Below are 17404 nucleotides of genomic sequence, written 5' to 3'. Positions count from 1 at the left end.
TAAGTCCATACTAATTACTATAAAATTTTACAAGTCCAGTTGTCACTAATGAATAAATATTCTAAGTCTTTTGCATTAACTCACGAGTCCAAAGTCCATCCCTGGTTTCGGCACCATGAACAAAAACCTATCACGGAATGACACACTCGACACAAATTTCACTTTTTATTTATTACTTAAAGAGAGGGACACTTAATTTATACTATAAAAACTTCAAAAACTTCATTATATTAAATAAACCTTAAATCCTATATAATACCAAGACGTTGTTACGCCATCGCGTTTTAACACACGCCTAACGCCATCTATTACTTAAACAAATAATTAATTTAGACAATATTGATTTATGTAATTTTTCAAATGTTAACTGAACTTTATTGACTATAGTGACTCCTTTTCCAGTCTTCGATTATTTAATTGTAATTAATTATTTGCATGCAATCAAAAACTATTTTTAATAATGCCAAAGAAGTATAACTTCTTACGCGCGTACATAAGTACACGCACCCTTTTCTTTTAGTATGTGTTTTGAATCTGTTTAAAGGCAGTTCTTATATTGCGTGATTCTTATATGCGTGATTCCTATGACTTCAGGGGCTCAAGGACACACTGCTCCTGTTTCGATTACGTCATTAGGTAAGTACAATTGTCTAGGATGTTACAATATTCCGATACTACTTGACCTCTGCTTAAGGGGACAATACGAAGGTTCAACGACCGAAGAATCGATTTCAACCACAAATCCTTGTTATTTAAGCTGGTATTAAAAAATACCACAAGAAAGACAATACGAACGGTGGAGCCGCTGAATTATGACGCCTAGCGCTTTTCCAGTAACATCTAGCGATAGAACTTGGATATATAAATCTACTGTACGTGTGTATGTCACTGAACTCCTCTTAAACAGCTAACAGTAAAAACCAAAAAGTTAAGCAAAACAGTCTTGCGACCCCGTCACTGTAAAATTATGTACATTAGTATGACATAGCGTGCTATTTTTATTATTTTTCACGAATCTTTTGTAACTATATGTAGTTTGTATTTATAATTTTTTTGCTGCGACCCCCTTTTAAAACAAACTCAATTCAACTCTATTCATGTAGGTAATTTGTTAATGAACATTACCTTAGTTTAAGTTATAGTATTGTAGAAAATTAGGTCAAAATAATATTACTTATTAGCCATAATTATTGTATAGGCTAGATTGTAATTCATGTAAAGTCGCAGTCTTTTTTTGTGAACTTTATTGTAAGAAAAAAGAAAAAAAAATGTAGGTAAACAAACACTTACGAACGTCAACAGAAAAGATCATAAATTAATTCTAAAGTTACATATACTACCAGTTCGCAAGTCAAGTGCGTAGAGCGAAGAAGAACTGGCAAGAAACTCTCCGCCACTCTTTTTCATCGCTAAGTTTTGAATCATACAAATTCTGTGAACTGGAGCAAATCCAGCCAAGGATAAGAATCATTTGAATATTCGTCAAATTTATAAAAAGCTTTATTGATTAATTTATGTTGAACCCCCCAAAGGGTAGCGACCCCCGCTGAAGAAACCTCAGTTTAGTGAGCGTTCAAGTATTACATCACGCAATTTTTGGAGATTATTGACCCCTCCCCCCCATGTAAAGCGCCGTAACGTTTTTCTGTACCCAAGTATAGTAAAACGTTTTGTGACCACCTAGTGACTCTTTATACGTAAAAGTTACCATTATGTGGTGTAAAGTACTGGAAATTCGAAAATAATATTAACAATACCACGTAATTCAATCCCCGCCCCGTACGTAACGTATTGCAAAAGGACCCCCCCCCCCAAATTCGTAACGTAATACTTGAACGCTCCCTTACTCGTTACTTTAGAAAAAATAAATTCACTCACCTTGAAGTGGTATAAACGCCAGCATAAACCCAACTCCGACAATAGCAGCCCAGTTAATCTCCAGCCACATGAAGTAGGTGACAATGACGGTAGCTAAGGGTCCAATCCATAGGTAATGCAGGAAGATGATGGCTACATCGAATCTGTTCACGTCGTTCGAGAGGAGATTCACAACCTGACCCACAGTGGTCTCCCCGAGAGCAGTCTTGGACAGACGGAGAGACTAGAATCAAAGAATATTTTTTGCTGAATCATGTTTTATTGCACAGTACAATATAAATTATTGAAGTTATACTTCTTTTTGCGCGTTAGGGAAAAATTATCAGAGTAAATTTTTACGATGCGCGCGCACACCGTCATAAAAACCCGACAACCTGAAGTTAGCTATAGTCAACATTTTAGATGTTTTGAAGTTTTCTTTTGATGCGATAAGGCCGATTTACATTATCTTAGTGTTTAGGAGAGTGCTTTAGTACAACTTGAAAGGCAAGTTCTTTAGCGTAGCGTTTACTAAAGCAAGTAGCGTTTACATGTTTCAACTAAAGTACTCCTAAACACTAATGATAATGTAAATCGGCCTTTAGGGAAAAATAATGAGAGTAAATTTTTACGATGCGCGCCCACACCGTCATTAAAAAGCGATACCCTGCAGTTAGCTATAGTCAACATTTTAGATGTTTTGAAGTTTTCTTTCAGCGCGTTAGGGAAAAATGATGAGAGTAAATTTTTACGATACGCACGCACACCGTCACAAAAAACCGACACCCTGAAGTTAGCTTATTTACATTTTAGTTGTTTTTGTGATATTTAAATAAACATTATTTAACTAGATAATGCGATTTCTGATGATGTGGAATTAGGGCAAAGATTTAAAAGAGATAATTAACCGGAGATAGTAGGTGTAAATAATATATAAATCCTTCTCACATTAAACAAAAAATCAGTGGCGCTACAACCTTTTTAGGTCTTGGCCTCAGATTTCTTAATTTTTTTCATGATATTTTAAAATCTAATAGGCATGTAGATGATCCAGTGACAAACCTCCATCGTTTCCTCACGATGTTTTCCATCACCGTTGCAAATGTTAAATGCGCACATAAAAAGAAAGTCCATTGGTGCACAGCCAGGGATCGAACCTACGACCTCAGATCTGAGAGTCGCACGCTGAAGCCACTAGGCCAACTCTCTCATTAAATATTTTGTTTAATTCTTCTTGTACCAATGTATCAGTGTGTTACGAATAAATAAATATGAAGTGACCTTACGGAAATATAGTATTGTCATTAAGGGAGCGTTCAAGTATTACGTAACGCAATTTTTGGAGGCTATTGACCCCCCCCCCCCCCATGTAACTCGCCGTAACGTTTTTCAGTACCCAAGTACAGTACTGTACCCAAGTATAGTAAAAAGTTTTGACCAACTAGTGACTCTTCAGTTACGATTATGTTGTGTAAGTCGAAAATAATATTAACAATAACGTGTAATTCAATCCCCGCCCCGTAACGTTTTACAAAATGACCCCCCCCCCTCCCAAAATTCGTTACGTAATACTTGAACGCTCCCTAAGTACTTAAATAACCAAAGTGAGTAAAATCACTCGAATCGCGTAAAGAATTTCGTCGTAAGCATTCTTGCATAAACAAGACGAGAGTTGCGTGACCATCTAGACATTTTACATAACAAAACACGTTTTTCCTCATGAATCATTTGAAAACAATGACTTCTGAAACATTCCTTCATTGTGACTTGCAAGTTCTAGTAATATAATAGAATTTGTTATAGATTTGGATCACAGATCAACAAGAAATATTTAAAAAAGTGCGTGCGTAAAAAGTACACATGTCAGAATTGAATCTTCTTTGGCAAAATAATTTTTAAGTCTTGTTCATATTTATACAAATCTAAAACTTTAATTTCCGAGACTCCGAACTCACACCGCGCTTTTCGCATCGGCGGTCGCTCTCAAATCAGTCGTGAAGCAGTCATTTTATGATTTGGCATTCTGATAAACAATAAACTACAAGCTCCCACCTTTTCAGAATGCCAAATCATAAAATGACTGCTTCACGACTGATTTGAGAGCGACCGCCGATGCGAAAAGCGCGGTGTGAGTTCGAAAAGTGAGTTACAGAATCGCAGGGCTGTTGTGCCACAGGCTTTTTTTATGTTACAGGTGACTCATCTGATGGTAAGCGATACCGCCGCCAAAGGACACTTTCAATGCCAGAGGACACGCGAGTGCGCTGCCGGCTTTTTAAGAATTGGTACGCTCTTTTGTTATCATTACCTTTCTATATATAAGGGAACAGCAGGCGACCCTGAACTTCATTCCCATATGAAGAATGGCCATCATATACGGATGCACCACGAACACATTCAATGCGGAGCAGATCACCACACCACCAGCGTACAAATACGCCTCCTTCGGCTTCATGGTCTTCTGATCTGGACTGTAGAACTCCACCAATTTCCCAAGGAAAACGGGCTGTGCTATACTGTAACAAAATTCATCATTTAGATAACACGTTTAATTAATTCGCTGCTCAACTAGTGTTGGCCTAGTTGCTTCAGCGACCTTCAACCTCGGTTCAAACTCCGGCCGTGACAATGGACATTTATTTATTCACAAACATACATACACTATCCTGTACTAAACCAATACTATAATATCAAAAACTAATCATTTTATATATAATAATATACATTTTATCTATTTACACTTCGTTAGATTTAAAGAACAAGTAACATAATACATAAAAAATATAAGGAATGCAACGGGCGGCCTTATCGCTAACAAGCGTCTCTTCAAGTCAACCCTGGTAAGGAAAAAACATATATAATAGCCAAACTTCAAGAAGTCCATAACTATATCTTATAAAAAAATCATAGAATCACCAACCTTAATCTAAAATTACACAAAAAGTGAATAAAATAGACTATAAAAGTAAAAGCTAATCTCACGTATTCATTAATTTCAATAAAATAGAATAAGAAATTTTCTGTCTCATGTAACATGTGCTGGAACGGTGAACCTTCGACTTCAAGGCATGCCGGTTTTCTCACGATCTCACGATAAGTCTAGGATCTAAAAGTCAACATGTGTCAGGCGCTGATCTGTCTCGCCTATAAAAAGCCATCACGGAACAAGATACAAAGAGCTGAGGCCTGACCTGGAAGGTTGTAGCGCCACTGGTTTGATCTATTAACCATTACCAGCGCCAGCCTATATATATATAGAAACAAGAGTTTTTACGACTACTAACAAACAAGCCAGTGGCGCTTGGCTTCACATAGGATCCGTTTCTTCAATAATTTTTACAGACAAATAGGTCTTCATGTCTGCCCTCACCGTAGGAGAATTCCATTGGTCTCCATCCAGAGGCAGACTAAACACTCCTTCCAGGCAACCTTCTTCTACATCAAGAATAACTAGCTTGATTATGACCAGCACAGCTACAGAGGTTACACCTTGTCAGACACATGTCAAAGTCATGTTCACGATGTTAGCCCTCACCTTCAACGACCTCAAGGATGACGGTGAGAAGAGGGTAAGAAATATGTCATAGCGGAAGTACGGAAACGATACAGGAAGTTAAATCTAGGTCTAGTAGTCGTTAGCTTCCGCGACCTTATATTGAATACCGTATTTGTTGCCATGGTTACTATAAACGTACGATAGCTCGAACCAGTGACCTAACAATAGTAGTGGCAGGGCTAGCAAAATGCCACGGGCCTCTGACCTAAGAGGGCCCCTGCCCAAGAGATATTATGTTCTATGGATGAATGTGAAGTCTCCAATACGTATTGGGCTAGCGTGGGGACTACAGACCATTTCCTCTCGCCTAAAGGCCGATTTACATTATCTTAGTGTTTAGGAGAGTGCTTTAGTACAACTTGAAAGGCAAGTTCTTTAGCGTAGCGTTTACTAAAGCAAGTAGCGTTTACATGTTTCAACTAAAGTACTACCACCAAAAGATTTTGCCACGGGCCCCAGATGGTACAGTTACGCCACTGGCTCGAACCACCGAATCTCAAAATGAAACTGGAAGTGGTGTTTAAATGTTCCGTTTATTACATAAATTATAACGACACAAAATTCATATCTCGTATCCTAGTGTCTCATCCACAAGACTTAAAAACATGTATCAAAGTTCACGACAGTTGAACACAGTTGTTGCAATTGATTAGACCGTAGTATTTTACATCCTAATTATTTAGATTCTACCCTCATTTATTTTAATAAACCATAAACATATAACCTGAATATACATCTATACTCTGATTTTTTATTCCGTAGAATTCTGACATTCATAAGTGTTGCTACTAAAAATGTTCTCCACCGAAAAAGGGACAAATTTAACTTATTTGAAACTTTGACTTTCTAAACTATATTGTTCGTTGTTCATAACATCATAAACGTCATTCGAAACAACCTGTGTGTGTGTGTGTAACCTCTAATCTTAATATACATAAATTACGTGTAACGTTGTTTGTCCGCTATGGACTCCTAAACTACTGAACCGATTTCAATCAAATTTGCACACCGTGTGCGGTTTGATCTACATCTTGGTTTGAGCTTACATCTCAATTTATATCCGCAATATAATTTTTTGCAAATCGTATTTCATCGAGAAGTAGGGAAGGGGAAGACGGGTCTGGGCGTGACTGCATACGATTTTCTGAGAAGATTTACTATGGTAATATATATATATTTTTTTACCATAGGAAAGTAGAGATTTCAACGAACTGAAAGCACACCAACTTTTTGAAAAAAGCTGAAATTTTGACGTCAGAATTTTCGATTGAAAATTAGGGTGTTTTTTCGATATTAATTCAAAATAAGGTGAAAAAATAAATATTTTTAATCAAATAAATTACAGTATATTTGGGACATAATAAGGTAAGTTTTCACCAAACTTCGTTTAAAAAAATAAATTTTTGTAAAAGATAGAAGAAAGAGATTGAATTTTTCACATAAATTTTGAGGTTATGTGAAAAATGTGTGAATACAAAAGTTTTAGATCTTTTTATTACCTACAACTTTGCCATTTAACTTTCTTCGATAGGACTTTTAGTTTTGCCGGAAATCGAGATAAACCGTTTTTTACCCTTAAAACTCCCCCCCTAACCCTTCCCGACCTCAGATCGACCGTAATTATTTTTCCTTTTATTTTGATCATATTATCCACCCTTTCCAATAGGTTTTATCCTACTATTATTTTTTTCACTTTTTATTATTTTTAAAGGCTATCTGCACTGGTCTATTGGCATTCAACTAGTTATGGCTTTATACCATGGCAACGTACATATTACTTAGCATATATAACTTAATATTCGGCTATAGTAGAAACCAGAAAATAACAGATAACAAAAATCGATGACTTCAATTAGCGACACTTGTGTAAACATTTTATAGATAAAAATTATCTATGCCATGCATTCTATATAAACGATCATGCATTAAATTTTATAAAGAAATATGTGTATGTTTAAACTCGAAAACTATTGGTTCAAAAAAAAGTTAAGCAGTTGAATGTTAAACGGAAATTTTAGAATTTATAATTCATAATTAATATTATCGTAATTAAATGAACTTAAGTACATGCACAGTGAATCTGTGTTTAAAACTATACTTATTTCAAATGCATTCTAAATATGTAGATTTAAAAATAATAATATTCATCAAAAAATCTACCTAAACGTATAAAATTTTAAGATATAGGCTTTATAAACACAATACAGTAAAAGCTCCCTATTCGCGCTTCCTTTATTCGCGTTTTCACTATTCGCGGATTAAAAAAATGCAACCCAATTTCTTTATTCGCGGCAAAAAATGTCTTTATTCGCGGATCTAAAATTTCATACAAAATTCCAATAGGTGTTTAACGGAATATCATATAGATAATATGGACTGTAATCCTGATATGAATATTATGGAATGCTGGAAGAAATTTGACATAGCAAAATGCATCGTAAACATAAAAGAATCATTGGACGAACTGAAACCACACACATTGAAGTCATGCTGGAAAAAACTATGGCCTGCTCTGACTGCGGAAAATGACGAAGAATCCGTTCAAGTTCAAACTTTGACTGCAAACATAGCCAAAATTGCAAATGGAATAGGACGAGATGGGTTCGAACGGACAGAATCAAGTGACATTCAGGAATTGCTTGAATCGCAAGATATAGCTATTAAAAACTGTCAAGCAAGAGAAAATAACAAAATTCTTCAAACCATTGCCTAAGCATGAGGATAATGATTACATAATCAAAATGTTCAATAACATCAATAAAATTGATTTTCTTATATATTTGTGTTTTTTATTTTGGCACCTAGGAACATAACCCCTATAAACCCATATAAATTACCATTCTGTATTCACGGTTTCTGTATTCGCGGCATATTTATGGAACGTATACCCCGCGAATAAAGAGATTTTTTTTTTTTTTTAACCAATATTTTTTATTAATATAGAAGTACATTTACTTTTATTTAAAAAGACTAACTAATGACAAAATCTACCTACTGAAATTTTAAAAAAGGTGATGACGAAATCTACATTAAATTTGAAAATGGAACAAAACATATATTTCAAAAAACTTAATTAGGTTAGCTATTAGAAACTACAATAAGTTAACGTTAATAATCAAGATAATTAGGTATCTACTTTAAATTCAAAATACAATTTTCAAAATTGTATTTAGAATAATTATTCTATTTGATACAAAAATCTACGTTTTTAGCGCGAATTTTAAAATTAAAATACCTTTCCTAACTAACAAACCTAAATTACAAAACAAAAATCTACAATTCGAAAAAGAAACGTTTAACAAAAATCTACGCGAAATTTGAAAATGGAATTCTATGTTCTAAAATCAAAATAAACTACTCATTCCACAAAGAATTTGCTAGAAACTCTACTATCTATTCAAGAACATTAGGAAAGAAATATTTACGTAATATTAGCGGGAGTTTCTCTCGCTCTCAAAACTTGACTACGCAGTTCCAAAAGTCGCTTGTGCATAAACATTTCATTCTCCCGACTGAAGTAACCGATGAAAATGCCAAGCAGTCTTGGTTGTTGAATACTAGAGGACAAAATATATTTTAATAAAAAATTATCTAGGTTATTATATAAAACTTACTCTTAAATATTTTAAACATCTATATGATATAGTGATATATATGTCGCAGCCAGCTTAATTAGCCGTTCAATCAACTGCCTAGCCTCTTTACTAAACAGCGCCGTTTAACTAGCGGCCTGAATGATTCAAACACTTGATCAAACAACTAGGCAAATGAATCGATGAAGTTTCATTACTCGCCTTCGCATTCCAATTTAATTCCATTTTCAGTTAGTTCCACAGTATTTTTGACGTGACAACGTCTTATAATTCGATGAAGCCGGCTGCACGCACGAAAAAACATGACTCATGCGGCGTTACCTCGCTCTGAGGCGTTCCATTTAAGGCTTGAAGTGCAAGCGAGAGCGTGGAAGGAGCGACAAAGAGGCACAATCGGCCTCCGCGTTCGGCAGCGTTCGTTCGTTAAAAATCGACATAATTGTATTTATGCGTACAAATAAATGTAACGAGATCAATTAAAATGTGACCTCCTTCTCTATATCCATACAAAATATATATTAAACAAATAAAATTAAAATTTTCTTGTCAACTATTCCATCGGTATTTTCTTATGACGTTGTCACGTTCAACTATCGTCAGTAAACCGACTTTACAGACAACCGATTTTTTTTAAGAATCTTTTAATTTAATAATAAGTTAAAAATCTAATAAAGATGGCGGGACACTATTATATCTTAAAAGGAAATGTGTAAGTAACCAAGAAACTCTGTAAGTACTGGATCCAGCCCTGCCAAGCCCACAGTGGTTTTTGCTTCATGTTACAGGAGGCAAACGGGCAGAAGGCTCACCTGATGTTAAGTGATACCGCCGTCCATGGACACTCACTGCCAAAAGGCTTGCAAGCGCGCTACCGGCCTTTTAAGAATTAATACGCTCTTTTCTTGAAGGTCTTAATAGGTAAAGGGTTATAAAGAGTTCTTGAGGTTTTAGGGAGTAATTGTTTTATTGATAAAACGCGTATATAAGGCCTAAATATAGTTTGAAACCGGTTTGAAACGCGTTGCAGATCAGTTGCTTTTAAACCAGCGTGCAGGAAACTCGTGTCGGATTTGGTTCTGTCTGGTCTCAAAATCGGAATGATTGTGACTAATTTCATCATATTTAGGTTGCGGCGTGTGTGGAAAACGTTTGAAACTGGTTTCAAACCTATAATTTCAAAAGGGTTTCGTTGCAGTTGCGTTTCACCATGTGTGCTGGGCCTTACTGATCGTAGTATTGACGTATGACGAACCGTTAACGCTAAGTTCAAACAGGTACTAGGATTGCATAGATGTGTGTGGCCGTTCAAGTAAATGCCTTTCGTTTTCAAGCATAGACAATGTGTGGAAAATATGTATAAAAAAATAAATAATTTCTGTTGACGTAATCACCAACAAGAAAGACACCCCCCCCCCTTCCCCCCCCCAAAAGTGCTTACGTAATACTTAACCGACCCCTAAGCGTAAAACTTTACCTAATATTACAAAGAGGTAAAGTGTGAGAGGTTATATCACTGGATCTACAGAAATCCTTTTAAAATTCGTTACCATTATAAATCCACGTTATTGAAGTGAAACTTCTTTATCGGGGTTGGAAAAAAATTTAGTGTAACATCTTTTCGTTACGCGTCATATTTTTCCGTTACGCGCCATCTTTTGAAGTGAAACTTCTTTATCGACGTATAGGAGAAATTTTGTAGCAGGTTACGCGCCATGTTGCTTTTTGAAGAACTTCTTTATCGGCGTTGGAAAAAAATTTACACACATTTGTCACATTTTCGGTTACGCGCCATCTTTTTCGTGTCCCTACCACGGTTGATCCGAAGAGATTCGAAGCCATTAGTAACAAAAATATATAATAACGACGAAATAATAGTAGACGAAAACGTTAACGTCAGACGAAAAGGCTTCTAACGATGATATATAATTCAGTTTATATATCTTGATAACGCCTACAAAGTGGGCGACATGTCTAACTTTTTGTCCTCTACTAATTGTTCGGTATACTATAAAACTGATCAGGAATTTTTTCACTTAGTAGCCTAGTTTTAACAAGTAAAATGTTTATTACACTATTAACAACATTGTATGATTGCTCCGTGATGTGAATCACCCTATTTCAGTGCCACATAATTTTCTTGGCGGCTAAAATTGGTACTACCGTCGCCATCATGTCGTACAATAAATAATTTTACTATCTATCAACATCTAATAAATAATAATAATTTTTATTCCTTGCATTAATTACAATGTCAAAGTTTTAATTATCGAACGGTTCTGATTGCAAGGTACCTATCTTAAAATATATTATATTAATAGTAACAAATCTATAAAGTTTGTGTCACATTTATTTAAGCATAGAACTGTATTTTCTATATACCCGTACGATTTTTTTTATTCTAGTAAATAGCTATTCTTATTAATCTAAAAAAAATATTTCCTAGAAATAATATATGGCAAAACAACGTTTGCCGGGTCAGCTAGTATTATATAAACACAAATCCTCCATCTCTATCCGTGTCTATTCATAAACTCAAAAAAACTACTGCACTGTATTGATTGCGACCAATATCTAGATTGATTTACGTGAGTTTACGTATATTTATCAAGGTTTACGGGTCACGGTTTCCGTGCCGGGAAGTAAGCTATAAAAACACAAACAACAAGCTCAAGTTCCATACAAATTGCTCTATTCACATCATTATTTAGTTCCACAGTGCAATCATTGGTGAATCATCCCTTTGTCATAACTGATAAACATTTAGAACAGCGACAGAATATTAGATATAATATCAAAAAACGGAAACATGTTCAAACAATGCAACAAGTTTGAGAAGTTTGGGCGTTAAAAGCCTAAAGTCTGATAAGTTCTATAATCCCTATAACGCGGTAGACCCGGAACACGTTTTAGGATGTCTAATACTCCTAGTATTATCGTAAAACCGATTTTTAACAAAAACTAGGAACACGAATTTAGTTATTTAGTTTGAGGTATTTTATTTACAATCAAGTACATATATATTTACAATTTTCTTAAGCTACAAAGTAATAATAAAAATAATTAAAACAAAAATCAAAACAAATTTTAAAAGCTTGGTCCCCGTGCCAGTGTACCTTTAACGCTGGCAGCATTTCCTCGCTTTATTGCGATACTGATTCGTTGAGCGAGGAAAGTGCCAGCTCTGGAGTCACCGGTTCTACTAGGCGCCAACTTAAATATTTAATAAGCGTCCGTGCAGTTAAACCCCACGGCCCAAGAGTCTCTACTCCAAAGGGAACAAAATCGAAGTTGGAGGAAAGACTTTTATATTTGTGCCGTTTATTATTTTCTTTGTTATTTAGTTTAATTTTATAACACTATTGAAACAAGTGCAAAGGTAGTCAAAACTAATTATAGACAAATCATTATAAGTCTCACATTACAGAAATATAACTTTAGAAATCTCCGCGTTATAGGGGGGAAATACCACGTTATATGGGGGACGGATATCGCGTTATGGGGGGGTCAAATGGTAACAAGTACATATTTGCAAATATTTTGGTATGATTAAAGTTATTTGTTTGAAGCTTAAAGCTTTAAATATACATGGAAAATTAACCTAATGGTATGTGTTACTACTGGCCATGAACACAAAGCCAGAAAGCTCGTAAAAGTTTAAATCCTTTAATTACGCACATTCTTAATTGAGTGCTAATATGTCGGAGCAATGGCGTTCCTGTCAGCTGCCATTGTCTTTATGTCACAGAGCTAAATTAACGTCAAAGTCAAATCAATTTAAAACTTCTAATACTTGTGGTTTATTCGAATAGTATTTCTACATCTATCAATTAACGAATTACGACTATTCAATGGCGGATAATTCCGGCGGACCATTGAATAGTTTAATTAATGTATGTGCTCTGAGTCAAGACAGTTGACAGGTACGCCATTGCTCCGACATATATTATGATGATTAAGATTAATTTATATTTAAATAAAAGGTTTTTACGCTCTTGTTTTTGATCTCACCCTAAAACTCGTAAACGATAACACTAAACAGATTATTTACGCTTGGCTGAAAACTTTTATCAATAGGACTATTAATAATAATAATAATAATAATTTATTGCAAGAATATGGTACAAAAATGTGTCAGGTGGTACAAACATAAGTTCGCATATTCTGCCACACACAATGGCGCGCAAATTTGTATTTAAAGGAATTTTACATTATTAGTCATATGAATTGGTCAGTTTTTATATTATTTGTATCATTATATTATTGTACATATCATATCATACGTTATTAAATTTATGTTCTAAACTTATGTTCTAAATATTCAGTTACGCTATAGAAGCACCTTGACTTCAAAAACCTTATCATAATTATACCTAATTATTGACATAAGAAAAGAAAAAACGTTTATTTGAATAAAGCACACACACATACATATAAAAGAAATACAACCAAAATCACTTTAATCAAAAAAAACTGTCACCAGCCACAGTACAGTGAGCGCAAACTTTCCCTCACTCCCTTGTTTCGTGCTCAAGAGGTTTGCCGGTATCTGTACTATTTTGAAGTGACAGCTGTATAAACTGAACAAACCAAAAATAGTGTTATATTGTTTTCTATCTTGTCAATATTTTTGTATAAACACCGTTAAATCTAATATTGTGCATTAATCATAAAAATAGCCCAAGGCTAAAAAAACCCATAAAATAAGGAAAACTATTATGACATATATAATTGTAATGACCGAGAATGACAATAGCATGTCATCAATTCTAAAACCTTGTCTATCAAATGACCTCGGTACTTAGAAAAACTAAGGAAACGTTTGTCGGAAATACGGCATACAAAATAAATACACCAATCGAATGCATTTTTTGTGACAACCCTAAATTAATAAAAGGCTTTTATTTCCAAAAATGTTACAATTAAATAATTATAATACAAATTTTTAACTCTAGCTTTTAAGTTTTTGATAGGGCATGGACCGCACTGCGACCCAATATAAATATATATAAACTTCTTTTAGTGCCTCTTCATTACTGGAGGTTGGCCTTCATTGTCTTGAAGCGTGTCTTGTCCTGTGCCAGATGCTTGCTGCATCTTCATCTTCCACGTTGCCAAGCCATGATTGTTTCCTTCTTCCACGCCGTTTACCCTGGATTTTACCCATTATAATTATCCCCTTCCCTATTTTATCTTTCTGGATAAGTGTTTCGACATTCCCACTCGATTAAGAACCTTTTCTTAGAAACCTTCGGGATTCTACACGAAGCATGCGTCAGCGGGTATTTTCTTTAATTCTCCAAGCTTCACAGCCGTACAGAACTATTGGCCATATATAAAATGTCTAAATGTTAATTTCACCATAGATTGTCAAGTTCACTTGCCCCTTCATTTATTAAAAGTAGTTATTATATTTTTTATTAACCGTTCATCGCCTGATTAAAAGCTAATCTAAGGTACCATTGCAACTTCCAGGACCAATATGATGCCGCTTACTACGACCAATATGATGCCGCTATACCCTTTCGACTTTGGGTCCTCCAAAGAGCTGACAACGCACTTCTCTTTTGGCATGAATATCAGAAGAGACTCCTACCCACTTGCCTCTTCTATTAAAAAAAGCTACTGCAATTTGAGTGCCGGCAACATAATCTAGTCTTGTCTATGAATATCATCTTACTACTCAACAGCACGTATTTCGTCACAAATCAAGGTCTAACAAAACTCGTGTTGGTTCTATATTTAGTGTACGTGACTACTGTGTTACAATGTTAAGAGAAATTATTTAAATATCAAATCGTTGGCCAAAAGTGTAACTTTTTTTTAATTTATTTATTATACAAATAGAAGAAAACCACTGTGTATTTGTATATATGTAACAATAGCAGTCTTGTTTAGGAGACAAATGTATATAAAAGTAGATTTTCAATTTACTTTTTGAAGTTATGAAAAATTGATGAGAGTGAAATTTTACGATGCGCGCGCACCGTGACACAAAATTAACAGAATTAAGTTAGTTCTAGGTGGCATGAAAATCGATAATACCTAACTATGTTCAAGTTGTATATTCTAGTATTTTTTTATATTTAGAACACGTGTTTCGTAACAGTACAATTAAACAGTGTGAATAAATATTATTTTGGTGTTTTTATTAAATCAATTTCATATACGACGGTGTAGTATTTACTAATAATAATTTTATTGATTAATTTTAATATTTATCGTTAATCACTACTGCATTTTAGTTATTTTTTTTTCCATACGCAAAAGATGTATAAGTTCTAACGCGTGTACATAAGTACACACACTCTTTTTTTACGTTCGTTAACGTTACTCAACAGGACCAATAATAGACTGAGTAGTTTATTAGCCGAGATAGCAAATACCTCAACGTTCCCTCGCCATATACGTTGTTTGCTCTTGATGTATAGAGCCCAACTTGCGTTACCGCTCGGGTCTGTACGTCATGCTCAACGTACGTACCTTCATCATTTATAATTTTATAAAATCACACCTCGACTTCCTAGTTTTCAGAAATTTTTGGACACGAAATATAACAGTTTGGACATACAGGTCAAAGGTCGGTTAAAAGATGTTATCACCGATCAAAGAATTCATCAGGAATTATCTTTGCGTTATTCCGGTAGCAGCCAAGTGAATGAGTGAGTGTGTGAATGGGTGTGTATGCGCATGTATTTGAGAGTGTAGCTGAAAGTTATGATCGTGCACTGTGTGTGTGTGTTAGTTTTTGAAACCTCAGTCATACCAAGATATGTAGTAATGCCTCTGTAGATTCGAAATCCAATTTGGCTAGTGTAATTTATATGTGACTTGCGAGTTTATATCTGAATAGTTTGACGATCTCAGAATCCATAGATTTCTAAATTTTATTATAAAGGAAGGGGCCTCTAAATGCAAAGGGATACCTTAAAGGATTCGCCAAGAAAGGAAGAGTTAGAAGATGGGATTTCAAGGATATAGTTTTCGGAAGAGCATCAGCCTTAGCTATAGGCTCCCAAAAATTTTAAATCGTTTTTGAGATGGGAAGGAGTTTAAGGATTGAACAGGAATATAAGAGAGTATTTTGTAATTATTAAGCCGTCATTTCGTCATGATCGTAGAACAATGTCGGATTTGAAAAAAAACTAATAGCCACTTTTTATCATATTTGGATACAACATTGACTAAATATTATAGCTACATTTAAAAAAATCCATTTGTTTTAAATTTAAAATTAATCAGTCGGTAAAGTGACGGATTTCATAGAAACATGTGATTTTTTTAAAAACTGTGTAATTTAATGTTATTATTTTTATTTTGTTTCAAAACAAACCCTTTTGTTTGCTTGTATGCCAATTTTCATAATAACAGAATATGAATTAAAATAGTTATGACAAAATCTAACATGATTATATTATTTTGAAATGGCTGCCTTTAAAGTTTACTATTGGTCAGATCCGTCACTATTCTACGACTATGACGATTTGATCTTGTTGACATGTTTACGACAGCGTTTTTTACTTTTATAGTGTTCGGAATAAATATTAAATACCTGATGTCTAGCAAAGATAGAATGCTTAAACGCGCAATCTATAAATTACGTTTAATTATGAATTAACATAAAATATAATACATCTGAGTCAATTTTTGCCGTCTGTAATTTAATTTTCATAGATAGATTGATGATTCATTATATATTTTATGAATTCCTGAGGAACGGTTATATATTAGTATATAAAGTGCTTTTCATGCGAAATATAAGGAATACAAGATTTACAATACGATTCGTAATTTTTGGTTTTATTCAAGATTATTTCTTATTATGAAGATTTTCCAGCTTTGTAAAACTTTACAAAGCTGGAAAATCTTACCATACAACTGTATGTAATATAAATCGTTTAGGCCTGGCCTAATAATTTTTCTAATAGGCAAGTAGGTGAATAACCTTCTGTCCTTGACACACGCCGACAATTTTGCTTCCAAGCCAAATGCACATAGAAAGTCCAGTGGTGCACAGCCGTGAATCGAACCTACGATCTCAGATATGTGAGTCCAACGATGAAGCAAAAATTGCTATAAATTTTTATATATTATAACCACGGCAGAAATAGGAAATATGATTCAGAATTTCCACCATTCGTGGAAAAACCAATTCTGTTTTTATTAGATTTATTCTTCGCTTTAATCGCTACAATACTTCAATAATTAAAACAGAATAAAACATAGCATTAATTTAATTACATTACTGTTAAACATATCTCCTTTGACAAACAGTTTAGAGGGATTTGATGAATGTTTTCTATCTCTTATTTCTGTGTGGTGATGTAGCTACTGACTGGCCGGTCCTAAGTAATTCTCGCCGTTGGCCTTAAGGGCCTTGACAGCTCAGCTCCGGCTATTT

At 34.5% G+C, this 17404-nt stretch overlaps 1 protein-coding gene across 2 annotated transcripts in view; it reads right to left on the bottom strand.

Annotated features, from left to right (window-relative positions):
• LOC125061942 (probable multidrug resistance-associated protein lethal(2)03659) overlaps positions 1-17404 on the bottom strand; it is an 86817-nt gene that overhangs the window by 55710 nt on the left and 13703 nt on the right. Inside the window, exons 5-7 of one of the 2 annotated variants that reach the window (XM_047667574.1) lie at positions 8839-8970; positions 4166-4373; positions 1879-2101 (exon numbers count right to left, since the gene is read on the bottom strand). In XM_047667574.1, the coding sequence (XP_047523530.1) occupies positions 1879-2101; positions 4166-4373; positions 8839-8970 (563 nt within the window). The remainder of the gene's footprint in view (positions 1-1878; positions 2102-4165; positions 4374-8838; positions 8971-17404) is intronic. The other variant, XM_047667576.1, reaches the window with a different exon arrangement.

The sequence above is a fragment of the Pieris napi genome, chromosome 24, assembly GCF_905475465.1.
Source record: "Pieris napi chromosome 24, ilPieNapi1.2, whole genome shotgun sequence".
Taxonomy (NCBI): Eukaryota; Metazoa; Arthropoda; class Insecta; order Lepidoptera; family Pieridae; genus Pieris; species Pieris napi.
This window is presented reverse-complemented; position numbering and strand designations above follow the sequence as displayed.